The sequence below is a fragment of the Ovis aries genome, chromosome X, assembly GCF_016772045.2.
Source record: "Ovis aries strain OAR_USU_Benz2616 breed Rambouillet chromosome X, ARS-UI_Ramb_v3.0, whole genome shotgun sequence".
Lineage (NCBI taxonomy): Eukaryota > Metazoa > Chordata > Mammalia > Artiodactyla > Bovidae > Ovis > Ovis aries.
This window is the reverse complement of record NC_056080.1, coordinates 103858410-103886018: the sequence shown is the minus strand read 5'-3', so window position 1 is coordinate 103886018 and position 27609 is coordinate 103858410. Positions and strand designations below refer to the sequence as shown.

The following is a 27609-nucleotide window of genomic DNA, read 5'->3' as shown; positions in this document are numbered from 1 at the left end:
ACGATCTATGTGTGTATTATTTATAACCAGGACAAAAATGTAATATGCTGCTGAAAAATTTTCCCAGAAGAGTCAGAATTTTTATTAAATATAGATTGTTATAATTATTTTATAATCTTTACACTCTTCAAAAACTTTAGGTAAACACAGACTGTACAACTTCCACTGAAGAAGCTGGGCAAGTTTCCCTGACTCAGGAAAGCATACTAGAGCTGTAGTTACTTGTAGTTCCTGCCCCACCTCCAAACCAAAAAGCAGTGTTTAGAAAAATGCCAACCATATTTAGTCTAGCATAGGGGATGGGAATGGAAATGAGTAAAGTCTATAAAGAATCTAAAAATGGTTTTCTTTACAACCTCTTCATCAGAAGCTTTAACTGGGTACATCCCAATCCCTGTTTGGTAGACAGTTAACACAGGGAGCGTTTTCTTTACCTTCTCCTACTAAAACCTTCTATACTTAAAACCTTCTCTGTGTGTATGTGTGTCTCTGTATGTATGTCTCTTTGTCTCTCTTGCTCTGTCCTTCTCTCTCTTTCTCTCTTCTCTCACACAGAAACATACACAAAGAGAGATGGAAAAGACAACGATATTCCTAAGTATATATCTAAGTAAAAAGCAACAGACTTCAGAGTCTGGACACACAGCTGTAGAAAAGTTAGTGGTGTATATAGCCTTCGCGGGATGCGGGGTAGGGGGCTTCCTTGGTGGCTCAGTGGTAAGGAATCCACCTGCTGATGCAGGAGACATGAGTTTGATCCCAGGATCTGGAAGATCCCCCGGAGAAGAAAATGGAAACCCACTCCAGGATTCTTGCCTGGGAAATCCCATGGACAGAGAAGGTTGCTGAGCTACAGTCCATGGGGTCGCAAAAGAGTCAGACACAACTGAGCAACTAAACAACAACAATAGTCTTGGGTAAGGAGGACAACCAACATTTACTGAGAGGGCTAATGAAGATTAAATGAAATAACATTAAAAGATACTAGCAGAGTCCTATAACATACCTTTAAGATGTATTTTTCTTCTCTACTCTGGTTTAAATTATGAAACATCCTGATTAGAGTGAACTTTGTCATTGAAAACTGAAATGTCTAGCTTCCTAGACCAGCGTAAAAATGTCACTGAAAATTGGAGATGTAGTTTTGGGGAAGTGAGAGGCAAGGGGTTAAAATGTTCCTTTAGTTCCCAATGGGGTTTGTCTTTATGCATTTCTCTCCAAACGGTAGCTGTGGCACTATCTCTTTAGTCCTCAAAACAAAAGAACCTATTTGCAGAGTGCTCCAGGGTGGCCCTGAGTGGCACTTTACTGCTCTAGGCAGTGCAGCCAGGCTGGATACAACAATAGATGCTGAGAATGAGTTTGAATGGTACAAAAAAAAGCGGGGTGGGGGGGTGGGGGGGTGGGGGGGGGCGGGGTGGTCTCCTGTCCATTGAAAACAGAAAGCACAGCTAAAGAAAGTGAAAAATGTGAAAGAAGAGAAGGGAATTTCAGGATGTGCTAAAATTTTAGCAACTGAAAAGAGTACAAAGAACTGGGATCTAGGCAACAAATGTAGGTCAAGCAGGCCTAATTATTTATCATATAGTTTCCACAGACAGCGATAGTCAAGTGCATTATTTTACCTATATTTTTTTTTCCTCAGTACTATAGATTTTGACACAGGGTTCTTTTTAGAAAGCCACCAAGTATAACTAATACACATGATGAACTTCACCCAATAACAAAACAGAGTGCCTAGATTTATGTCTGTTTATGTAGAGGCTGTAATCCATTTCTGATTCACTTCTCCCAAAGTATTAGTGCTATTTAACTAATGAAATCATCCTGAAAGGGGTACATTACTGGTTCAAAGAAGATTTGTCAGAGAAAGAAATGGAAGCTGAAAAGTAATGGGTAATGGGTGGCTAAGGGGCTGATGAACCCAGAAGAGGATATTTAAAGGGTCTAGGAGAGGTAAAATGTATAAAGAGTGTCTCTGACCTAAACACTGGAGTCAGGAGCTCTTTCTTCTGATTAACTCTACTTTCTTATCCCTAGACATCAAGGCTTAACAGTTAACTTTCAATAGTAAGCCAATGTGAATAGAAAAATAGCACTGATAGAAATGTAGAATGTAGATCTCATTTAAGTTTAATTGAGATCATAATTTGTTAAATCACTTCTGAGGATAATCCACTTTAGGACATTAAAAATATTTAAGCAATTCATAAAAAAAGAAATGCAATGTCCCATGTGTCAAAGGAAACAATGTTGCTGTTTGATTTCTGAGCCATACAGTGATCACTGTAGCCTTTGAGACCCGTAAGAGGATTATTCCATCTAGATAGCCAAGCCTTCTGGAGCTGCACTTCCAACACTGCATCCAATAGCTACATGTAAGTATTTAAAATTTCAGTTTACCTACAGTTATGTAAAATTTAAAAATTCAACTCCTTAGTTTCAGTAGCCACACTTCAGTGCTCAATAGACACATGTGTTGGACGGTAAAGATAGAGGTTATTTCATCATCACAGAAAGCTCTATTGGACAGCACTGGGCTAGACACAACAAGGTCAAGACTTTGAGTTTAGACCAAATAATTCAAACCATTTTCAATGATAGTTTTCCCACAACTAATTAATGCTTGTATCTACAGAGAATATAGATTAGGACTGAACATTTTACTTTTGACTTTGGACAATGGTCTTCAAAATTCAGTTGTACAGAAGCATCATCTGTGGAGTTTCCTAAATGCAGATAATTCATTGAGTGATTCAATAGATCCAGAATGAGCATCTAGGAATTTGCATATTAGACACGTGTCCTAGGTAATGCTGACATGAGTAGTCCTCAAACCACATTTTGAGAAACATTGTGATTATGCATCAAAAATTCCAATGATCGGTTTACACACTCTGCTTCATTTACTTGGATGGGAAAGTATTAATATGCTTACACAGGCAAGCTCTTGTCTCTCTACAAAAGTGCAAACTGTTCCACCAAGGCAAAGGAGGAGATTTCAAGGTGTAGTAGATCCAAGCAAGGATAAATACAGAGAGAAAAATCAAGAAGACACACACTAGAAACAAATTTTTTGAACAGAATATTCTAGAATATCTATGCATGACAGAAACTATATAGCCATTCAGTTTTCTGGAACTCTCAGGCCCTGGGGAAAGCTTGGTGGTGTAATTTCTGAAGATCTAAATACTGCATGTAAATGCTAAGTATATACAAGGTACTAGACTATATGCTAAGAGATTAGTAAAATAAGATTTTTAACTTAAAGGAATTCAATTTAGGGGAGGAAGAGAGACCAAAAATAAATATAGTAGCAGGTGTCATTTCAGCTGAATCTTAAATGTTGAGTAGCTCTGGAGTTACAGGCAAGGTAGAACAATGGCAGTTAAAATGTAGAGAACAACATGAAAAAAAGCACAGGAGCTTGAAAATCTGGAGCATACCTGGTGACCTACAAGTGATGTAGAGTGCCTACTGAGTAGGATTTAGAGAAGCTTGTGTCATGGGACGGAGAAGGCAATGGCACCCCACTCTAGTACTCTTGCCTGGAAAATCCTATGGACAGAGGAGCCTGGTAGGCTGCAGTCCAAGGGGTCATGAAGAGTTGGGCACGACTGAGCGACTTCACTTTCACTTTTCACTTTTATGCATTAGAGAAGGAAATGGCAACCCACTCCAGTGTTCTTGCCTGGAGAATCCCAGGGATGGGGGAGCCTGGTGGGCTGCTGTCTATGGGGTCACACAGAGTCAGATATGACTGAAGTGACTTAGCAGCAGCAGCAGTGTAGTGGGAGATAGGGGTATAGATGCATTCTGGGTAATGGGGACAAGACCATGGATGGCACTGAATGCCTGTCTGGGAAAAAAAAAATCCTTCAGAATATATTTGAGGAGAGTAGTGATATGATAAAATCTGCATTTAGGAAGAACACTAACAGTTGGGCATAAAATGGAGTGGGGAGAGAGTGGATGCTGGGAAGATGTGCTATGATTTGGTCATTTGGCTCCATAAAGAAAAACTGTACTTTGATTGACAATATTTCTTCTTGAAAAATGCTGGGAATCAAGAGAGAAGCAACAGAATATGAAAGAGACTTTTTAAAGCTGAAATTCTAAAGAAAGAGCATGAGTAGGGGTAGTGTTTAGACACTGTTGGGAATACAATGATTCATCATGACTTTGGCAGTAGAAAGTACCAGCAATTAGGGTCAGAAAGAAAGTATAATTCTTGCAGTCTGGTGAGCAGACAGTTCTACACCGTCTATGACTTATGAAGGTATGGACAATGGGGTACCTTCTATGGATGGCACACAAGTGAGCTTCTTCAATGAAGCGCCCTTTAAGATATACAACATATTGCATAGTAATTAAGCGTATAAGCTCTGGAGTCAGACTTCCTGTAATTGAATCTTGATTCTGCTACTTAGTAATTGTGCAATCTGTAGGCAAGTTACTTAAATTCTGTGTCCCATTTTTTCTACCCTTAAAATGGAAATAATATCACCTACCTCATAGGAATGCTGTGAAGGTTGATGAGTTCATACATATAAGGTATTTATAACATGGCCTGGCACATAGTAAGCACTCAATAAATGTTAGCTAGTATTATCCTGTGTATGTATAAGTGAAAGACACATACTTACTTGTGCTGTATTCAATGTCCAATAACCCTTGAAGGCATCAGTGTTATATCTAAGGGGTGGTGATCAGAATAGTTTAGCAGCCCGGGGGATATCTGCAGTACACTACCCTGCTGAGGCAGCAGACCTTAATATTGCTTAAAATGAGTATCTTAAGTCCTTTCTGGAAAAAGACAGATATGAGTACGTTTTTCAACTTGTAAATATTCTTAGTGCTTCCCCTTAAGTAAGCTAGTGCAAGTCAACGCCAGCATAATACTGGCTGGTATAAACTAACCTTATACGCCCATTCATAAGACCTGCCTTACACGTCCCTAAAGCACACTCAAAGGTATACTGAAGGGAAAAATCCACCAGATAACCAGCCTAAACAGCCAGAACCTAGAAATCTATTCCCTCTCTAATTTTTCTTGGCCTCAAACAGCAGGGGGGAAAATGATTATTTTGCAGATGAAAGACTTTCTTTCACCAATGAAAAAAAAATCAATTTCTTTAAAAATCCTAATAAGGTCTTTTTCATTTATGTTTAAAGTGTACATTTCCAGAAAGTGGGATGGATTGAGGGGTGTTAGCCAGAGCTTCTGACTGCCCAGGAAATTCACCACCTGAAACCAAGTTTAACATGGTGCTTCCAGTCACATGTCTAGTTTTCCCTCTAACCTTTACCCATTACCTCAAGTTCCCTCCTGTATTTTCTTTAAGAGTCAGATTCCACTGAAGTTAAGTAATGATAAAGGAGCTTTATATTATCCTCCTTTTCTTTTTGCTACAAGGAAATCATATAGCTTGTTAGATATGTTAAAGTAGAAAGATATCTTAGATAAGGATAAATTCTAATTACATGGTAGCTGAGACAATATTTCTATTACCATCTTTCTGGAAGTCTCATAAACAGGTCATAACAATCCATGCCCTATCTCTGACTCATTTTCTTTTCTTTTTTTTCTGACTTATTTTCTTGACAACATTCTCAAATATTCATTGTCAAATGCTGAGGAAGAGTTATCTATGATGTGAGCATCCAGCCATTTCCCCAGTACATGGCACATTCTCTAATAAATTCAGGTCAAAGAATGAGTGCTTCAAGAATGTTTCCTGAAGAGGTTTTAAAGAATGTTTTACCAGAGAACTAGTATGACTACCCAAGTATCTGAGGTTTTCTGCTGAAGTGATAACACAGTTTTAAACAGTATTCCTTTCAGTGGGATAGAACCTGTGTTTTTTTCCCCTTTAAATGAATGAATTTAAAATTGAGAAACCATTTGGGAATTTTAAAAGATGAGAAAATTCATCCATTTTACATACATACATAGATGGATGGATAGATAGTTAAAAATAGAAAGAAAAGTGTGAAACTGAGCCAGCTGTATATCTTTTCTATTGACCTGGATAAAATACTCATATTTTAAAAAATAAGCCCTTCATACTTGGCCAGTATATTTTAAAGTATACACATACTTTTACCAAAACAATTGTATATGTTTGTTGAGCAGAAATATTAAAAACAAATGAGCTTGTTTTAGAAGGAAAATATTCCACACTAACCTTTTCAATTGGACAACATTTTACTTCTCAATAACTTTACAAGGCTTCTACCTTCATTTATATTGATGTATAAATTAATCAAAACACTAATGTTTTTCCACATAATCTATAAAATTAATCTGGAAAGCACTCACATATTAAAATAAATGTTGGGCTACAAATAGCTCAGAAAAAAAACTCTAGAGTTCTATCAGATAACCATTTTTTTAAGTAAATGACTGAACTTAGTCTTCTTGACTAGTAGCTTAAGTCAAATTTACCCTGGATCCATCAACTGAGAGGCAGCCTAGTATAAGGGTGAGAAAAAGCACAGGTTCTTGAATCACATCAATTAACCACTGAGTCTGGGCTCTGCCACTTGTTAGATGTGACACGTCAGGCTGGTTCCTTATCCTCTAAGTCTCAGTTTTCTTACCTCTAAAATGGAGATCATTATGCCTCTTGACTTCACACAGGGTGGTTATGAGAACAGATTGATCAAGTATATGTAAAATAATTGTGTAAATGTTTTACATTATATCCACCATGAATCAATAACCAACAACTATATAGTAATTATAAGTTGTTTTTTAAATATAGTAAAAAAGCATGATGAAATGAAGCAAGTATTCACTATTTTAGTATACAATTACAATTCTGTCATAAAAGCCACCTAGTTAGCTTTGATATTATTCATTAGGTCACCCTGGAATTCAGAGATGGCAAAGAGATAATGTCACTATTTTTTTAACATAAACATTTTTATAAGCATAGAGAAGTTCTTTCCAGATATAGAAATTCCAGTAACATAACATTTTCCAGCATTTTTCACTGCCTGGAATTTAAACCAGTAACACAGGTCCATGAGAAATCTCTACTTATTGAATAAAGCAGTGTTTTCCATGAAAATATATCTATTTAGTTTTGCAGTGGAGAAAACAAGATAGTCTCTGGTTTTCATCCAAAGAGAAAAACCTCAACAACTTCACACATTAAAAAGGTACAGAGACGGCTCTTCTGGAGTCAAGCATGCATTAGAGTATGGAGAAAACATCCAACAAGCACAACTCTCCAACACTTAGTGAAACAAACCAACTGCTACCCAAAGAAGAAACTGAAGCTGTAAATTCAAATAAACGGGCTGCAGGGAGACTACACAAACCTGCTGTTGCTTTAATTGCAGACAATTCAATTCAGCAGCTGTTGGTCCAGGCACTAAGGTTCACTGTATGCTCTTCAGCGTAACCTTGAAATATTGTCACTCACTCACTTCTCCACATCATCTGCATGCTGTCCAATTAATGAGGAGCGAAATCAACTGTCAAACCACGTATCAAAACAGAACATGATCTTTTAGCTCTTAAGCACAGGAGCACAATATTTTAAGGACAATAAAGCAAGAATGGAGGTGTAAGCCCTTGACAATAAATGATATTCGAACTTATCAAAGCATGTGGTTGTAGAAACTAAGCTTCTGTTCTGCTCGGCAAGAAAGTGAAACTTTCTCAACGTTTTTTTATTTGGGAGGATCCTTTCTGATTAAGTGCTATATAAGAAGCCTTTCAAACAACATTCACCAATACCTCATCCGTCCCCAAGTTCTTCGTTATTATGGACCAATATGTTTCTGAAAGCTTAAGAGAATACTTAAAGAACACTTCTGGTCCAATGATATTTTACAATACAGATGGTTTGGAGCTGGCATGTTTAGCCTTGCTCTTTTCAGCACTTTTTTTCTACCAGGAGAACAAACAACAATAATATATAATGTTTATCAATCTGAGTTAATGAAATAAAAATAAATTTACCAAACAAATGTGTTCTGGAATGCTTCCTATTTGAAATGTACTTACTCTTAACTATATCTCAAATTTAGACAACCAATTAACAAATAGAGGAGTTAATAAACTCAAGAGAAACACAACATACTAAGTGTTTTCAAAATTGCTTTTTGCTTCCAAAGCACTGTCTTCTGTGCAAACACTCTAGGCTAGATCACAGACTACCAGTTGCAGACATAAGACTTGAGAAATTCAATACAAGAATACAGCAGAGAAGCATGCACAATTAAGGGATCGGGACTACCAATTTAACAGAGAACCCAGATCTTACATAGCAATCTGCTACAAACATTATAGCTAGGGGCAGGCATATTTTATGCAGCAATTTTGTTTAGCTCATTAGAACCTTATTTGTCCTTCAGTGCAGTTGAACTGGAGGCAAAATAAGAAAGGAATGCACTTTGAAACAAAAGAAAATTTTCAGATGAAATAAAACATACTATACCTGAATATTGGACTAGGAACATCGTGACACTCTTCAGGGAACTGTTTCACGTTGTATATGCTACCGTGAGTTATTCTCCCCTTAACCTCTTCTCTTCACAAAAAGAAAAGCCAAAGCACCCCAAACCCCCACTACACACTACCCCTAATGCACCTCCCCATTGAGAAAAAAAAAAAAAACAAAAAAACCAGCTACAATTCAGCTCAGATCCGCTGCTTCTGTTTAGCTCAGCTCCAGCCGAGCAACTGAGCTCTAGCAACGGAGCATAGGGAGGTGGATTCCGATGCCAGTAGCACTTCCATCCACTTCACTTACACAAAAGCAGGCAGTGGAAAATCCAGGAGCCTTGAAGACAAGGGCTGGAACTGGCTTTTATGAATTGCTATCACTGCATGTGTCACCATCCATCTCCAATGACGGACACTTATAGGCTGAATTGGGAGTGGGGGGGGGGTGGCGGAGGCTGGAGAGCAGGTGGAGAAGCAATTAGCAGCATGTTCATCGGAGAATTCGTTCGGGATTTCATACATCAGTGCCTAAAGAAACAGCATGCACTTGACAAATCAGAACTTTACGATTTGCATGCCTTAGAAGGAATCTTAGCTCACAGCCCAAAGAAAATAATGCCTGTCCACTCTTATAGAGCATGTTTTGAAAGTCACCCCTCTGCTTTCTTTTTCCTCCAGCCACCCTTGCACCTGAGAAATCAACACTCAGAATGAATATTTGCTAATTTTCCCTAAAGAATTGTATTTAAAAGTCTGGAAGCAAAGGAAGTATAAAGAAATTAAATTATACTGAACATGACATCTCTTAACAAAGAGGCAAGAAGCTAATTATTTTAAACCAACCATCCTTAGTCCCATTCCCCAGGTGCAGCTTTCATACCTATAATCAATGGATTACACAACTTTTGTGCATATATTTAACACTGAAAAACAATAAGGATACCTAAAAATAGTTCAGTTATATTCCAGGTGAGAAGCTAAGAGCTAGGTGCAGGAATCTCTCCACAGGTGATCTTGAAGAAGGCACCTTATAAGTGCTTTAGCTTACTCATCTGCTAAACTGAAGCACCTTTTTTTAGACTTATTTCAAAAAGAATCATGATTAGGAAGAACAAGGAGACAGTCTCAGGAAGAAAACACGACACAACTGGAGGAATACTGGGGTTGAGTATCAGGAAACCTGTGTTCAGGTTCCAGTTCTACAACTTTCTAGCTGTGTTACCCTGGACAAGTCACTTAACTTCTTGGAGCATAAGTTCCCTTATTTTATAAATTGTACATAGTTGTACCCATTCTGCACATAGGATTGCTATGAAGAGCTAATGAAATAATAGTTATGAGAATGCTTTTGTAAACTCTAAAGGACTATAAAATTCTATGGGATTATTATTATTATACCCGGAGACAAACATTGCCTAAATGACTGAAATGAGACACCTCTATCATATAAGGAAAATAAAAAGAAAGGACCAATACACTTTCATGAAACATTATCCAATTCTTCCAGTTTTAAAGGAGAAGGAAGTAGTGTTTGCTCTTAAAATTCCACAGGAGAAAAATTTTTGAAAAGAAAAACTTTAATATCTGATATATAATACATCAAAAGTTTATTAAAGAGATAGAAGCCTTCTAATCCCTTCTTTCCTTTCTAAAAAGTCAGTCAAGTTTTGGGTAAGGTCTAGTATTATGTCCCATCTGGAATGAAAGTTACTAGACAATGAACATCTCCTTTTGTTAAATCTTCCTATTAACCTGGTACATCCTTACTGCCCAGTGTGTGGAAAAGTGTTCAGGTTGATTATCTAAATCCACAAGGTAAAACTCCAAAGTCATGCTTTACGAGGCTCCAAGCTGCTTTGATACTATATATACAGGGACCAGCTGGCTTCAGCTGGGACACAGTTTTAGTACATGAAGTTCTGGGGTGGCCAACGATCCAGGCAACGTCTAGGGGCCTATGGTTCAGCCAAATCCCACATGGCCTGATTTTTATCTGTATGGTGGTTTCCCAAGTGTGTGTCTGTCCACATGGGCCAGATCTGAAGCAGCCCAAAGAAAGGTGGGAATATAGCAGAAATATCAGATGGCAGCTCCCCTGGGCCCCCTCCAATGCCATCAGTGAACTCAAACAAGTACCTAGCCTATTTCCTGTGAGAAGAAAGAAAACTTTGTTTTTTCTAATTGTCCCCTTGAATGTCATTGCCAATACTGAAAATTTCAGTAAAATATGTGTCCAAATTCTATATTAAATCAATGGGGAAAATGGATAAGTAGAGGAGAAGAGAGGGGAGGGAAGGAGAGTGAAAGAATCTGAAGTGAGAGCTTTTTTTCCCCCTATGCAGAAAAACGCTTGCTAGAATCATCCAAAACCTCACCTCCTAGAAAGTGCTTGCCTTCTGAGGTACTAGAAATGGCCCGTTTACTACCATAGCTGTAATCTTAGCCTTCCAACTGCTTAGGTAAACAGTCAAGAGCTTGAAAAAGCACTGGTAGACCTGGCACCAGAACTTTCCTTTGGCATTTGGAAAGACAGGCGGGCAGAACACAGTTCTCTAGGGGGCCTCATCATTGCAACCCTCCACCAGTGATTCTTGCCTGCACTATTCCAAGGGCAGAAGAGCCTGGTGGGCTATGGTCCATGGGGCCGCAAAGACTTGGACACAACTCAGTGACTAACACATCTGTGGCATGGCTGGTCACTAATAAAGTTGTCAGCCCAACTTCAGTTACAGCAAAGGAAGCTGGCCTGAGACTTTAAAATACACACTGGTAAGAAAGGAACAAAGGCGGTATTTCAGAACCAAGCTGATCTGCCATTGGGCACTGCAACTGAATTGTTGCACACAATGTAAGCTTGAAATTCATACTTCCCAAGTTCCTCAGAAAGGCCATTCAAAGTAAAGGGGAAAGGCCAGGAAAGATGATCTTTTGTCAAAAGGTTATACTATCAGTCATGTTATAGATAGTATGTCCCCAAAGGCAATAAACTAGGGTGGAAGGCAGCAGTTTCAACCCATATTAGCAAGAATGGAAATTAAAGCATCAGAGAATCCTGATAAAAACAAATAGACAAACATATACATCAAAAACCATTGCAATGTTTCCATCATCCTAATTTCAATCTCCAGAACATAAACACTAGTGGTTCCCTAATCCACTTGAGCTCCTTCTCAGCAACCATCACCATGCCCGACTGATCTCTTGAAATGAATTCCTGTTGCTAACCACCTTGGATACTGAGTACTTTTGTCAAAAACAAAAATTCCAGTGCAAGATTTCAAATAACAATGAAACTTGAACCAAACCATGAACCTAAACAAGAAGAAACAACACTTGTTTTCTAAATCCCAACAAATGGAACTGTTAATAGCTTGAAAGCAGTAACAACTAGTGAATCGATTTGAACTAGACCAATGCTTCATGTTTTCTGAATCAATCAAACTTGTACCAAACCCTGAGAGTCCAATCAGTTCAAGCTCCTGCAAAGAGCACACATCAAGACTTGCTTTCATCTGCCTGAGAGCCCACAATGAACCATAGTACAGCACTAAGTAGGAGTTGGGAAAGCTGCATTCTCCGATCTTTTTTTCACTGTTTGACCTTGGTCAAGTCACTTATCCTCTTTTTCACTTATCCTGCTTTCTTTGAAATGATTGGGGTAGGATTACCAATATCCCAGGTCTAATACTCTATGTGAATTGTGAAATTTAGTCTAGCAACAAAATAGATGATGGCACAATTTGGCCCTAATCTTCAGGAAGCAGAGAGATGGACCACCCCAACTCTCCTAAGAATTCATGTTTCTAGCTTTTTCTGAAACATGCTTCACATTAGAGCCGGGCAACTGTCTTTACTCACTGGGTAAATGTGCCTTGGGAACAGTCAGCCCAATATTCCTTTACAGAACGTTTCTCTTCAAAAAATGTTTCAGGAGCAGTTTGTTTTCCTCAAATGAAAGCTACAGGTAAGTGGTCTGGTCCCTAAAAGGAAGAAGGAAGGAAGTGATCTAAATTATACAAAGTACCTGCTGCATGCCAAACATGGCATGATACTTTATTGTTTAAATCAGTCCTCACGACACAACTTTATGGTAGGTAGTATCATCCTAAGTTTATAGGCAAGGAAACTGAGGCTTACTGATGTTAAGTAACTTGCTTGCAGTCACCCAACTGCCAAGCAATAGATCTGGGATTTGAACTCAAGCAATTCTAATGATTAAAGTCTGAATGACTGAATTCCTTCTTAATTCAGTGATTCAATTGGACTTTCTGAGTCAATACAGTAAATGTAAATCTCCTTACATTTATACTGGATAGACAATTTTTTTAAAAAAATGTCATCCAACAATGTGGTTAACACTACCGGGCTCTGCAGTCTGACAAACCTGAGTTTCTTGAATTCTGGCTTATGGACAAGAATCTGAGTCTCAAATTTTCTTATCTGGCAAATGGGGAAAGAAGTAGTACTTACTCACTGGGTTATTGGAAAGTGTTAATGGTGTGATAGCAACTAGCACAGTGCTTGGCACAACGTAATTATTCAATAAATGCATATTAGAGCTTTTACTTGTATTCATAAGCAACAGAGCAGGAAAGGAAAGGTTATAAAGAGAAAGGAAACTAGGGTTCATTGAACTCAAGTACTCTTTGGCCTGTAGCACTGATTTAGTTTGAAAGAGGTTTTCAGTGGCCCATCCATACTCTCTAAAACTAAGCTGCGTCTTGCTGTAGATTAGCATATTCATGAAGTGACATGATTATACTAATTGGTAATGCCTAAGTAGTAGCAAGGAAACTTGTCATGTACTCTGCTGAGCAGCAATTGTCCCTAGTTTCCTGGAATCTCTCCTTCTAAAGAGAGGGTTGGAAAGCAGCAGATAAAAGTACTGCTGGAAGTACCAGGTGGTCTAAGGCCCCCATCTTCCCCCAATTCTTCAAGCTCCAGCTTCTATTTCATTCACTCATTGCCCTCTGTGCATATACACCTCTCCTCCCTCAGTTAATTCTAGTTTCATTGTGACTCTTCCCCTAGCTCTAGCTCTGTCTCTGCTCATCAGTGTCAAGTGGTGTTTATGGAATGTGTGTCTGGCACTGGACTAGGTGAAGCGGAGGGACATCATCCAAAAGTGAGTCAGAGACCTGTGTCCCACGGCCAAACAGATCTAAGATCCACAGGTAGACCAGAATTTTTGCAACACAGTAAACACAGGTATAATTGGAAGAACCGCTTGACTTCAGAGCACAAAATAGTTTGTTCATCTAGTTAATGATACACGTACTGAAGAACTTAGAATTATATAGCTGTCAGCAACCCGATTTGAAATGCATAAAAAGATGGACAGATGGATGAAAAGGTGATAAAGCAAATAAAGTGCTAATTCTAGAATCTGAATGGTGGCTATATGGGTGTTTATTGCGTAATTCTTTCAATTTTTCTATATATTTAATTTTTTCATCATAAAAGGTTGAGGGAAAAAGGAGAAGGGTAGGTAAAGGGTGCAGCTTTTTCAATTTCAAATGTTTCAGAACAAAATAACCATATTTATATGTCTAAGCATAAATCAGATAGGGTAAAACGTTAAAAATTGGTGAATCTGAGTGAATGATATGTGACAATCCTTATACGACTTAAAAAAATTTTTTCTTCTTCTCTTTTTCTTTTGCTATGTATCAATAATGACTTAGTCTTTAAGACAGTAACCAGGGTGTCCCTTTTCTGGGAAGCCTCCTTCAGTGCCCTCACCTGTTCTCTAAATTATATGATTCTTTTATAAATATTTTTTTTATATTTAAAATTATTTCAAAATAAAAATTTTAGTTTATTGAAAACTGACCCCTTACATTTAGTGTCTCAGTTGCCATTTTTAGTAGAGAGGATATTAAGTCCACAGTAGTAAGGTCCATCTAGTCAAAGCTGTGGTTTTTCCAGTGGTCATGTATGGATGTGAGAGTTGGACCATAAAGAAGGCTGAGTGCTGAAGAACTGATGCTTTTGAACTGTGCTGTTGGAGAAGACTCTTGAGAGACCCTTGGACAGCAAAGAGATCAAACCAGTCCATCCTAAAGGAAATCAATCCTGAATATTCATTGGAAGGACTGGTTCTGAAGCCAAAGCTCCAATACTTTGGCCACCTGATGTGAAGGGCCAACTCATTAGAAAAGAGCCTGATGCTAGGAAAGATTGAAGGCAAGAAGAGAAGGGGACGACAGAGGACGAGATGGCTGGATGGCATCACTGACTCAATGTACATGAGTTTGAGCAAACTCTGGGAGATGGTGAAGGACAGGGAAGCCTGGTGTGCTGCAGTCGCAGGACAGCATCACAAAGAGTCGGACACGACTGAGTGACTGAACAACAAGTAGAGAAATTGAAAAGAATGGTGGGGGTGAGGAACAATACTCAAGCCACAGATATATTTGTGTGTGTGTTAAGTTGCTCAGTCGTGTCCTACTCGTTGTGACCCTAAGGATTGTAGCCCACCAGGCTCCTCTGTCCATGGGACTCTCCAGGCAAGAGTACTAGTGGGTCGCCATGCCCTCCTCCAGGGGATCTTCCTGACCCAGGAGCAAACCTGCATCTCCTGCATTGGCAGGCAGGTTTTTACCACTAGCGCCACCTGGTTGGGTGCCTACTATATGCAATACACTGTGCTAGGCACTGCGGCAGACTCAAAGTTAGAAACCTAGTCACCACCCTGAGAGGGCTCACAGTGTAGATGAGGGAAAGCCAAAGCAGTGTCTGAGAGGGTAACTGGCTGGCCAGATAAGTTCTGTTAAGACAGAAGTATGAAGATGGGAAAGGCAGGTTGGAGCCAAACCGCAGAAAGTATTGAATGCCAGGCTAAAGAGTTTGGACCTCATCCTATGGATGATGGGAAGCCATTTATAGTATCTGAGTCAGAGAAATAATATGCTCCAAAACTAATTGGCTAGATAGGACCCTTTGGGCACAGTTCTCTTCGTCGTGCATTTATTTTATACTCATGTACTTCTGGCCTTATATCTTCTACTTCCCTTATTTCAATGTGGCCTTTAGGGATTTCCAAGTGTGCTGCCCATTTTTTGTCTGTGTGTAACTAGAAGTTCTCAAATTATTTATTTTTCTACTCAAGTAAAGACAACTAGGCCACTGCAGTCATTTCTTCATCTGTGTTACTTGCTGCCCTTTTTTTTAAACAGCCACCTCTTCACCCTCTGTCCTTTTCTCTCCCTCAGACCCACTGACTCAGTAAGCAATAAATAAGCCTCAGACGGTTTTTTAAACAGGCAGCTATGCTTTGAAATTCTGATTTCCTTCATGAGTATCAAGCCCCAATTACTACTGGCAGCACTGGTTTGAGTTGGAAAGAATGACTATTCAGCTAAACAACACGTGAAGGTGTGCAGGAAGCTCTGTCCTGCGTGTAGAAGGAAATGATTTTTCACAGTGATCCTTGTATAGTGAACAACCTAGTGGAGACGGCATTCCTCAACAGGGGCAAGTGATTAGAGCAGGTCTCTCAGACTGCCTTCCCTAATCACTTCCCAAGTCAAAAGGGTGGACTTTGTCTCCAGTTTTTTCCCCATAAAGCCCATCCCCCAATCGAATCACGTTATGCCTCCATTTAAAACCCTGTGCTGGCTCATCCCCACTTAGAGGATAAAGGTCAAGCTCCTTAAAAACAGACTTCCTTCACCAACTGGCCACAAGAAACCTTCCCAGATCCTTATCCTGTGCCCTCTTCTACACTCCCAGGGACTCATACACAATATCTCACCTTTTTCTGAACAATTCATTTTTACACAAGTGACTGTTTTGCATGTGGTGTGTTCCTTCTTTCTGGAATTTTTTCCCACCACCCCTTTGTCCACCAAGATTCTAGGCAATGCCCACTCATCTTGTGATTCAGCACAGTTAGACTCTGGTCTGTAAGGAGCCCACCCCTAGCAGTAATTTCCTCCATCATGTTCCCAAGACACCTTATAACATAGCTCTTTCTCTGAGCACCTTTGTTATTGTAATAAAATGATTGGTTTGCTTGTCTGTCTTCCCAATTTGACTGTGAGCTCCTTAAGGGCAGGCAGGGACAACTTCTAATTCATCACTGAATTCCTAGCACTTGGCAAAAGGTCTGGTCCTGTATATGTGCTTAAATGTCTATTGAATAAATAAGCTTCAATATCAAGTGCTCCTTGAATTCGAACTAAGCATCTCTTGAAAGGTGAAAATTAGAATATTATGTGACCAAAGTAATCCTAGTGAAGTGTGTTCGAGGACTTGCCTGAAGAAGAAATGGTAGAAGAGCATATGATGGGGCCTTACTGTGGGACAGTTTTAACCCCAGGAAGCTCTTATTGGCAGTTGTTGCTGGCTAAGAAGAGCAGCTGGAGTGGATGAGAAGGGCCCTGACTAGGGATTTCCCCAAAGTTGTCTTCACAGTTCACCACTGAAGCCATGTTGTTTATGTAATATTCTCTACACAGTGTTTCAACTGTTCTGAATTACAGCTAGACCTGTATTTGTGCTCTCTCTGCCTGATATATTTGGACCAGCCTTATTAAAGGAGTCATGGAAAGTTCTCCAGTTCCTAGTCTCACCTATCACTATCGTGCTTAAGGGACCATTGAAAAACTGAGAACCAAAAAGGGGGACAGGGAGGAGCTAACAAAAGCCATCTTTTATTTTTCTCCTAGATTGCCAATATCTGTCCCCAGACCTCCCATCCTACAGCCCTTCTACTATGTATCAGTAAAGGCGAAAAAAGTACAATGAGGATTATAGCAAAACTTGAGACTTTGCAGGCAAGAGAAAGAGGATGCAACACTGGGTCCTGGCATATAAATCTTTAGACATATGATCAGTTGCCACTTCTAGAAAGTAAACATTTCAGCTGTTTCAAACAAACAGCAAAAGCAATTAGCCCTTTCTGTAGACTAAACTGAGGTGTGTGCTGAACTTTTTTAAAAAACAGAGTCTGTTTTGATCTTCAAAAATGTCAAACTGGTAAACACTTCGCTTTTTTTTTTTTTTTTTTTTGGTACATATAAATCTAAAAGCCAAGTCTATCTTGAGCAAGATTTAAGAGACATAAAATTTGTCTGAGGTGTCTGCCAAATCTCCGCAGTAGAGACAGAAACCCTGGAAAAGCTGACACAGTCATAACTCTCACAACATCCCCAGCCGGTTTGTGCAGGGCTGGACATACAGAAAGTCCCTGTTTATTCCCTCAAACAGTTTGTAAATAGAGAAGTAGATCATTTGCTTATCAGCTATCTGGGAGCTCATTTTTTGCCTATATATCCCACAGAGGAAAAAGACAGAGGGAGAAAAAAAAAAAAAGAATAAATCCCCACTGGCAGGTATCCCGATTTTCAGTGTAGTAAATTTTCATTTATATGATGGGTCTGCTTGTTGAAAGCTTCTCTTTCTTTCCTTTGCTCTTTCACACTAATTATTGTATGTACACTAGATCTGTCTGTCTGGAAGGCTTGAAAAGGGGATATTTATAAGTATCTAGGGCAGTGCCTAGCAGAGTGCTTTGGACATAGTAAGCTCACAATAAATCATCAAATGAAACTCTACTTGCAATTTCAACTTATTTGATCATGGAGCAGAACTATGCATTCTTTTTACTGGAGTGTACTGGTGAGAATTCCTTACAAGGCAGTATCATTTTATTCTGACAATTCATGCTTAGGACCTCTATCCTTTAAAGAGCATCCATTTTTGCATAATGGGTATTATTTGTAAGAAAAATGAAGGAAAGACCACATGGCAGGATCCTGAGTGACAATATGAACACTGATATATTTTTGTAGAGAAAATCAGATATCTCATATTCACCTGATTGTGCGTCATTATGGTAATCCACTACATACGTCAAAGATCACTTAACAATGCAAGAATATAGTGCATGCACGAGCTGCATTCTGTAAATAGGATTAACAGTTGAATTCAAGCAAGGTCTTCCCTGGGGACAGATTGCTGGAAAATACATCTACATGACATTTAAAAAAAATAAATTAACCAATGACACTGGCTCCCATGAGACACGTTGTTTCTAGTACATTCAATTCTATCACAGTTTTCTGTAGCTCTTTGCTGACATCCCCATCCCAAAAGACATAGAATTTCAAAACAGAAAGAAAAACAGAGCAATTGGAGCTCTTCTGTCTCTCCTGCATGAAGTGTTGTATACACAAAGGAAGGATTTCTGTATATTAACACAATGTGAATAGTGATGTAGTGAGGTCATGTCAGTCTGGACTGTTCTTGTTATACTGTGGTCACATATAACTTGCCCAGGGGAATGAACTAAGTCTGGATGCATACTGACAAAGACTGGCAGGGGCCACAAAAAAATGAAAGCTGTATTATGACAGAGGAGTTTGATTTTTTCTGAAAAAAATCTTTTTTATTATGATTACTTTCTTACCACTTTTATTTAATTAGTTGGACTCATCTGTAAAAAGGGATAACTATTGTGTGTATTTAACGTTTTTACTCTGAGGATGAAATCAAACACTGCCAACTTGCCTGGCACAATAGTTAACCCATACAATGAACACCAATATTTGGTTAGCATTAGCTAAACACCTATTAGGCATCAGGTACTGGCCTAAGTCTCCAAGAATAGCTAGCTGTGGCAGGAAAAAGTGACGCTGGAAACAAAAGCAGGGGACTGATTTTCAAAGGCTTTATAAACAGTCTATGAAATTTAGATTTTTATCTAGAGGACAATGGGCAGCCTTTGAACTATTTTATATAGAGCTGGATAGCTATAGACTTGTGATTTAGAAACATCATTCATTCTGTCAGCATTGGTGGAGAAAGGATTAGAAGGGAGGTAGGCTGGAGGCAGTAGTAACTCTGGGTAGAAGTCATATGTGTGTTGCAGGGTAGGAGGGGGCAGTATGCCCAAAAACTAAGGCAATGGCAATAGCGGTAGACATGGGGAAAGCATTTTTTAATAACTTTTAAAAAATGTACAAATCTATTATTATAGAGGATTAGCAAAAATATGGAAAAGGCTAAAAATAGAACTCATGTAACTTTTCTATCTACAGGAAAACTCCATTAATAATTTTTAATGTATTTAACATTCTGAGACTTTTCCTATGTATATGAACACTGATTTGGGGGGTGAGCATACATGCGTGACGTGTGTGTGTGTGTGTATGTGTGTGTGCAAACAGATCTATCAGCTTTATAATTTAAATTTTATCTTAATATATCATAAACAACTTTCTACATCATTAAATATTCTTTGGGAACATCAATTTATATGGTTATTTAGTAATCCGTAGATGCACCATCATAGATTTAATTCAAACCTCTAGTATTAGACATCTAAAATGTAATTTTTTTCTTTTTCTTTCCGTCTTTCTTTTTTCTTTTTCTATTATAAACAATTCTGGGCTAGACATCCTGGGAGCTAAATTTTTAGAAACTTCACATTGATTTCCTTAGCATAGAGCCCTAGAAGTTGAAAGCTATGTTCCATTTGAAGATTTTTGATTGATATTGACATATTCTTTCCAGAAAGGCAGGATCAAATTACAGCCCCACTAGTAGTCTCTATGAGTAGGAGGAGACCCCTTTCAGAGTGATTTCAAGGATGAAATCAACTGGATTGGGTGGGTAGAGAGGAGGGGTAGATCCTTGGCAGAGTATTGGGGCAGGAGCAATGTGAACTCTGTTAAGAGGAGCGAAGCAATGGCCCGGCCTAAGGAACAGCAGGCTGGGTGGATAAATGTGAGAAAGAAAAAAAAAAGATAAGGGAAACCACAGGAGAGTGGGAGAAAATGAAAAGAAAAAGAAACCTCTAGTGAAGTTAGTCAGGAGAAAAGGAAAGATATTCCCATTTGAATGCAGAGTTCCAAAGAATAGCAAGGAGAGATAAGAAAGCCTTCCTCAGAGATCAATGCAAAGACATAGAGGAAAACAATAGAATGGGAAAGACTAGAGATCTCTTCAAGAAAAGTAGAGATACCAAGGGAACATTTCATGCAAAGATGGGTTCGATAAAGGACAGAAACAGTACGGACCTAACAGAAGCAGAAGATATTAACAAGAGACGGCAAGAATACACAGGAGAACTGTACAAAAAAGATCTTCATGACCCAGATAATCACGATGGTGTGATCACTCACCTAGAGCCAGACATCCTGGAATGTGAAGTCAAGTGGGCCTTAGAAAGCATCACTACATCTATAAGACTAGTATAGAAAAAGTAATGTACATGGTAGTGAGTTGGGATAGTAAATTTTGAAGGATAGATCTATGTTTTGCTTGTATAAATGGTAGTTAAGGTAACAAGCATGGTGTTCATTTGTTCAACCAGTATTTATTGAATTCCTACAAAACAAAACCTTAATTTTTAAACTAGATAAAGATTGAGGAAAGAGTTGATTTATTTACATATTCTTCCCTGCTAAATGTGGGAGCTTAAAGGAAAAATAAGGCAGACACAGGCCCTGCCCTTCTAAGTGTATAGTATAATGAACGGTCAAGACCAAGATAATCACGACGGTGTGAACACTCACCTAGAGCCAGAAATCCTGGAATGAGAAGTCAAATGGGCCTTAGAAAGCATCACTATGAACAAAGCTAGTGGAGGTGATGGAATTCCACTTGAGCTATTTCAAATCCTGAAAGACGATGCTGTGAAAGTGCTGCACTCAATATGCCAGCAAATTTGGAAAACTCAGCAGTGGCCACAGGACTGGAAAAGGTCAGTTTTCATTTCAATCCCAAAGAAAGGCAATGTAAAAGAATGCTCAAACTACCACACAACTGCCCTCATCTCACACACTAGTAAAGTAATGCTCAAAATTCTCCAAGCCAGGTTTCAGCAATACGTGAACTGTGAACTTCCAGATGTTCAAGCTGGTTTTAGGAAAGGCAGAGGAACCAGAGATCAAATTGCCAACATCCACTGGATCATCAAAAAAGCAAGAGTTCCAGAAAAACATCTATTTCTGCTTTATTGACTATGCCAAAGCCTTTGACTGTGTGGATCACAATAAACTGTGGAAGATTCTGAAAGAGATGGGAATACCAGACCACCTGACCTGCCTCTTGAGAAACCTATATGAGGGTCAGGAAGCAACAGTTAGAACTGGACTTGGAACAACAGACTGGTTCCAAATAGGAAAAGGAGTAAGACAAGGCTGTATATTGTCACCCTGCTTATTTAACTTCTATGCAGAGTATATCATGAGAAACACTGGGGTGGAAGAAGCACAAGCTGGAATCAAGATTGCCAGGAGAAATATCAGTAATCTCAGATATGCAGATGACACCACCTTTATGGCAGAGAGTGAAGAAGAACTAAAAAGCCTCTTGATGAAAGTGAAAGAAGAGAGTGAAAAAGTTGGTTTAAAGCTCAACATTCAGAAAACGAAGATCATGGCATCTGGTCCCATCACTTCATGGGAAATAGATGGGGAAACAGTGGAAACAGTGGCAGACTTTATTTTTTGGGACTTCAAAATCAGTGCAGATGGTGACTGCAGCCACAAAATTAAAAGACGCTTACTCCTTGGAAGTTATGATCAACCTAGATAGCATATTAAAAAGCAGAGATATTACTTTGCCAACAAAGGTCCATCTAGGCAAGGTTATGGTTTTTCCAGTGGTCATGTATGGATGTGAGAGTTGGACTGTGAAGTAAGCTGAGCACCGAAGAATTGATGCTTTTCAAGTGTGGTGTTGGAGAAGACTCTTGAGAGTCCCTTGGCCTGCAAGGAGATCCAACCAGTCCATTCTAAAGACCAGTCCTGGGTGTTCACTGGAAGGACTGATGCTGAGGCTGAAACTCCAATACTTTGGCCACCTCAGGCGAGGAGTTGACTCATTGGAAAAGACCCTGATGCTGGGAGGGATTGGGGGCAGGAGGAGAAGGGGACGACAGAGGATGAGATGGCTGGATGGCATCACCGACTCAATGCACATGAATTTCAGTGAACTCCGGGAGTTGGTGATGGACAGGGAGGCCTGGCGTGCTGCGATTCATGGGGTCGCAAAGAGTCGGACACGACTGAGAGACTGAACTGAACTGAGTGAAGTTGTATACCCAAGTCACTTTAACTTACTACTTCATTCTGCAAAAGCAGCAAAGGCAGCAAACAGCTAATCTTTGTATGGTATTTGGCACTCCGTGGGACCAAGGTCCAGAGTTATATTCATATAAATATGTTGATCCATTCTTCTCACCCAATCACCATTTATAAGGTATCTCCCATGCACCAAGTGGTCTTCCCTGGTGGCTCAAATGGTAAAGCATCTGCCTGCAATGTGGGAGACCCGGGTTTGATCCCTGGGTCAGGAAGATCCCCTGGAGAAGGCAACGGCAATCCACTCCAGCTCTCTTGCCTGGAAAATCCCATGGATGGAGGAGCCTGATAGGCTACAGTCCATGGGGTCACAAAGAGTCAGACACGACTGAGCGACTTCACTTCATGTACCAAGTAGTATTCTGGATGCTTTGGGTGTGGAGATACATAAGAGCTGGTCCCTGCCCTCAAGGAGCTCACAGTCTAGGGAAGAGAGAGACACATCCACAGACCAGCACACTATGGTATGGTACAGGACAGAGGAGAGAGGTTAAGTGCAGGGTGCTGTGAAGCCAGGAGCCTACTATTGCTTCATATGTGCATGCGTGAGTGTGTGTGTGTGTGTGTGTGTGTGTGTGTGTGTGTGTGTGTGTGTGTGGTGGAGGGAGGGTGAATTACAGGAAAGGCTTCACAGGGGTGCTGATATTTGAGCTGAGTCTTGAAGGAGTTTCTCATATGGCTAAGGATCACAGATCACACTCATACTCCTTGTATAACTCTTTGTATCTTGTATCTCTCAAGGATACTCGGTAAGACAGTGAGGATGCTTGTGTATAATCTAAACCCCCTCATGACAACAGCCTCCACTGTTACCTTCATGGATATATATGTACATAGCCTGATCTAGGCAATATATGCTCATGTTAGCATAAAAAGGATAACAGGCACATGGCCTACAAGCTTTTAAAATAGTTCAGATGACACTGATAAATGCGTGTGTGTGTGCTTAGTCGCTTGAGTCACGTCCAACTCTTTGTGACCCTGTAGACTGTAGCCCACCAGGCTCCTCTGTCCATGGGATTCTTTGGGCAACATTACTGAGGGGGTTGCCATTTCCTCCTCCAGGGGATCTTCCTGACCCAGGGATTGAACCCGCATCTCTTATGTTTCCTGCATTGCCAGGTGGGTTCTTGAGCAGTAGCACCACCTTGGAAACTGATAAAATAATAATATTCAAACCTACAAAGTCCTACAGATTCCACCTCTTAAGTGTCTCTCAACTCTGCTCCCTCCTCCTGTGTGTTGCTCCCTGGGTCCTTACCGGCTCTCTTTGGAACAGACTGCCAGCCTCCTAACTGATCACATCTCCTTCCAGCACATCCTAAAGCGAAAACCTGACCATGACATTCCTCATCTAAAATATTTCCATGTTTTTCTTTTTATTGCCAACAAGCACTATTTCCCAAGTTTCAGTCATTGGAATATTACCTGCTCATTTTCCCATATTCACAAACCATGTGTACGATTATTTACTTATTTCTTTTTAAATCAACTTAAAACTGGTTACTCTCTATGTTCACTAAGGTGTATCTTAAGTCACCCTAGATTTGATGATATAATTTGGTGTTATTTTTTTATAAGCCACATCAGAATATATAAAATTTGTAAATGTTTGTGGGAGTACAACGTAACTACCAGTGGTAGATGCCCTACATTTTGAGAAACATAGGCCTATGTGAGCCTATGTTACCCTGTTAGCCTCCCATCCAAACTTCTCATCATTGAGTTCAGAGTTCTTCACAAATCAGCCCTGACGTATCTTTCCAGACTCTTCTACCATTATACCTTCCTTTCCCTAAACAATCTGCACCCCAGCCAAGGTGAATCCCTCAATATTGGACACACCTTTGCTCTTATAAAAATACCATATCTTTCACAGACTGCTCCCTCTATCTGCAAGGCCTCTCTTCCACTCTTCCCTGCCTAGTAAATTCCTTACCCTTCAAGACCTATCTGACAAGTCACCTCCTCACAGAAGCCTTCTTCCTGACTCTCCCTGACAGTCACACCTTCCTTCATCCTCTGGTAGCACTTTGCACCTGTCTCTGTTATACTACATACTATATTATCTCAGAATGACAAGTCTCTATCTCCCCAACTAAACCTAGAGAGCTCACATGTCATACTCTGTTGCATCTCCAATGCTTCATGTGGGGCAAAGGTCAGGGAGGAGACCCAGTGTCCCAGAAGGTCACTTAAAGCCTAAAATATAATAAAAGGCAAAATTCTGTCCAGGCCCAAATAGCTTAGAGGGATGACAAGTTTTATAAAGAGAAGCATCTAAATCAGAGATAGTAATACTGACTACAGTTTTGGCAGACACAATTAGCCACGCTGCAGTAGCAGTTAAGCTAACTTGGTTTTGGCAGCTACTTTATGGCAGATACATACTGACAGAGAAGCTCAAAGTGCATCACTTGTGTTTTTGCCAAGATGTATCTCACAATAACCTCTCCTTACCACAAATGGAAAGTCAAGAACAAAAGTGAACATTGGGACCAGCAAACCATGATGGACAGACCATGGGCTCTGGAGTCAGAAATCTGACTTCCAAACCCCAGCTCAACTCCTTACAAACAATGTGACTTTAGGCAGTTGCTTAAGTTCTTGACATATTAGTTTCTTCTAGAAAAATTGTACCTACACCATAAGACTCTTAATATTATGCAACAAAGTGCTTATGATAGTGCCTGGAACATTCATGGGCTCAATAAATAGCAATCACTGTTGTCTGCCCAGTGAATTGACTACAATTCAGGTAATATGATGCACAAGGACAGCAAATGCATTTCTTAAGAAAATAAATTTACATCACCAGGCTTTTAAATGACAACTATAGATTGTAGCTAAGAATAGCCACAAACAAAACAGGCTATAAGACAAAGTTCTTCTTGGTTTTAAATTAAACTCACACCTGGAACATACCACCACACTTCTTTGTGTTCTCCAAGAATTGATCTCAAATCAGGTTCCCCTAGGATGAAAAAACAAAAATCACCCAATCTTAATTTTTTGCTTTCAGTTTTATTTGATATAGAATAATATCCAAACTACAAGGATTTTTTAAAGTAGCCTATGATCCCGAGCTTTTCAACACTATTTCTTTCCCAATCTATCCCTGCTGACACATTTTACTGGAGTTCAGGGAATCTCACCTGTTATATCTGGAGAAGGCAATGGCACCCCACTCCAGTACTCTTGCCTGGCAAATCCCAAGGACGGAGGAGCCTGGTAGGCTGCAGTCCATGGGGTCGCTATGAGTCGGACACGACTGAGCGACTTCACTTTGACTTTTCACTTTCATGCACTGGAGAAGGAAATGGCAACCCACTTCAGTGTCCTTGCCTGGAGAATCCCAGGGACAGGGGAGCCTGGTGGGCCGCCATCTCTGGGGTCACACAGAGTCGGACATGACTGAAGCGACTCAGCAGCAGCAGCGCCTGTTATATCTACCTCTTCTATCATTCTCCAATTCCAACCCCAGTATCAGGAAGCAGTTTCTCTCTCCTCTTAGCCCATTTCAAGTCTTCTTTACTCTTTTGGAGCCCAAATTAAAATTCATCTCCTTTCCAAAGCCGACAAGGATTGGTCTGGAAGCAGATGAATTTCAAGCCTTCAGCTCTTCCACCCTTAGGCTAGACTTCCCATGGATCAACCTTCCCACCTCATCAGTATCCCCTTCCACTACCTCCTCAGCATTTTTTGCACGCGTTTTTAATAATAAAATAATACAGTGTCGTTTTGCACAGTCTACTTTATTCCGCAGTTGGTGCGCCCCCTAAATATCTGTCAACATCAACGCTTGCTGGAAAGCCCTCAAGTGCTCGTTTAAAAAAAAAAAAATCTAACTTGCCTTTTATTCTCATCAGAACACTGCACTGAACCTTAAACACCTATTTCTCAAAAGCGAGATTCCTTCCCTCATCTGCTGCCCATCCCTTCTGAAAATTGAGGGGAAACCCTTTCCGCTACAAAGACCCGATCAGGCAAGGGGCAAGCGGTTGTAGGGCCAATAAAGAGATGGCGACGATCACGATCTCACCATCAGAGGTAGAAACTGAAAAGTTGACAAAAAGTCACTCCCAGGGCGTGTCAAGGAACTCCCACCCCGCAAGGGAAAGGGGTGTGCGTGTGTGGGAGAGGTGTGTGCCCAAACCCTAAGTGCGAATTGAAAGAGAGGAAAAAGAGATCGCCCAACTCCTGCAAGCAGTAAGGAGAGTCCAGACGCCGCCTAGGGAAGACCCTGGTGGAGAACCCTAACTTCAGACGTCTGAGGAGGCACAAGGCCGGGGTGGGGGACACGGGATGGCGTTGTAGAGGAAAAAGATACAGGGCAGAGTTGAGGAAAAAGAGAAAAGAGGGTACGCTCCCGAGGCTCCAGAGGAACCCGCGCGGAGACCTCAGAAGCCCACCGCACCTCCCTGCCCGAAGCCCCCTCCCGCTCGGAGGCGGAACTGGGTGGAGTCAGGGCTGAAGCCCGCGGACCCGGAAGCACCATCCTCCCTAGGCCCCCTCAGTCCCACAGTCCCCAGCCTCAGCGGCTCAGGCTTTCTGCCTCTCTGACCTCCAGCTCCCCGGCTACCGAAGCGCGACTCCTTATAGAGCCGCGGAAAATCGGGAGGTGCCGCAGCTTCCGAGCAGGCAGTGCCCTTGCGGCGCACGGCGCCGGGCGACAGTCTTCTGAACTCCCCGCCTGGCGCTGCCGGCTTAGGCCCGGCTCCCAGGCCCAGGTTGGACTCTCACCAACTCTGCAGCCGCTGAGGTGTCTCCTATTGGCTACTGGTCACCGGGGGAGCCTCAGGCCCGAGCCCTTGTCCTCCTGGGAAATGTAGTTTGAGGTCGTTGGAGGCTGTTCTTCCTGGTAGAGGGGGTGGAATCCAATACTGACATTGGCGGAGAGACTCTAGTGAAGACAGGATTGTGGGAGATGAAGTCGAGACCTTTCATTTTTTGTACCCAGAGTTCCTCCCCTCCGCCAGCCCCCTCCCCCGGTTCCTATTGTCCCCAGAGTTTCGTGTTGAGGACAGTGTTCCGGATGTTGTAGTTTGAAAT

The 27609-nt window shown here is 40.6% G+C and overlaps 1 protein-coding gene across 16 annotated transcripts in view; it reads right to left on the bottom strand.

Annotated features, from left to right (window-relative positions):
* The window catches only part of ENOX2 (ecto-NOX disulfide-thiol exchanger 2), a 295896-nt gene extending 268595 nt beyond the window's left edge, over nucleotides 1-27301 (bottom strand). For 5 of the 16 annotated variants that reach the window (XM_042241610.1, XM_042241611.1, XM_042241613.1 and 2 more), the window contains exon 1: nucleotides 8454-8801. In XM_042241610.1, the coding sequence (XP_042097544.1) occupies nucleotides 8454-8475 (22 nt within the window). In that variant the 5' untranslated portion in view covers nucleotides 8476-8801. Of the gene's footprint in view, nucleotides 1-7329; nucleotides 7402-8453; nucleotides 8802-25471; nucleotides 25532-27121 lie in introns of those variants that run through there. The other 11 variants (XM_012107452.4, XM_060407628.1, XM_012107450.5 and 8 more) reach the window with 4 other exon arrangements.
* Nucleotides 27302-27609: the final 308 nt, after the last annotated feature.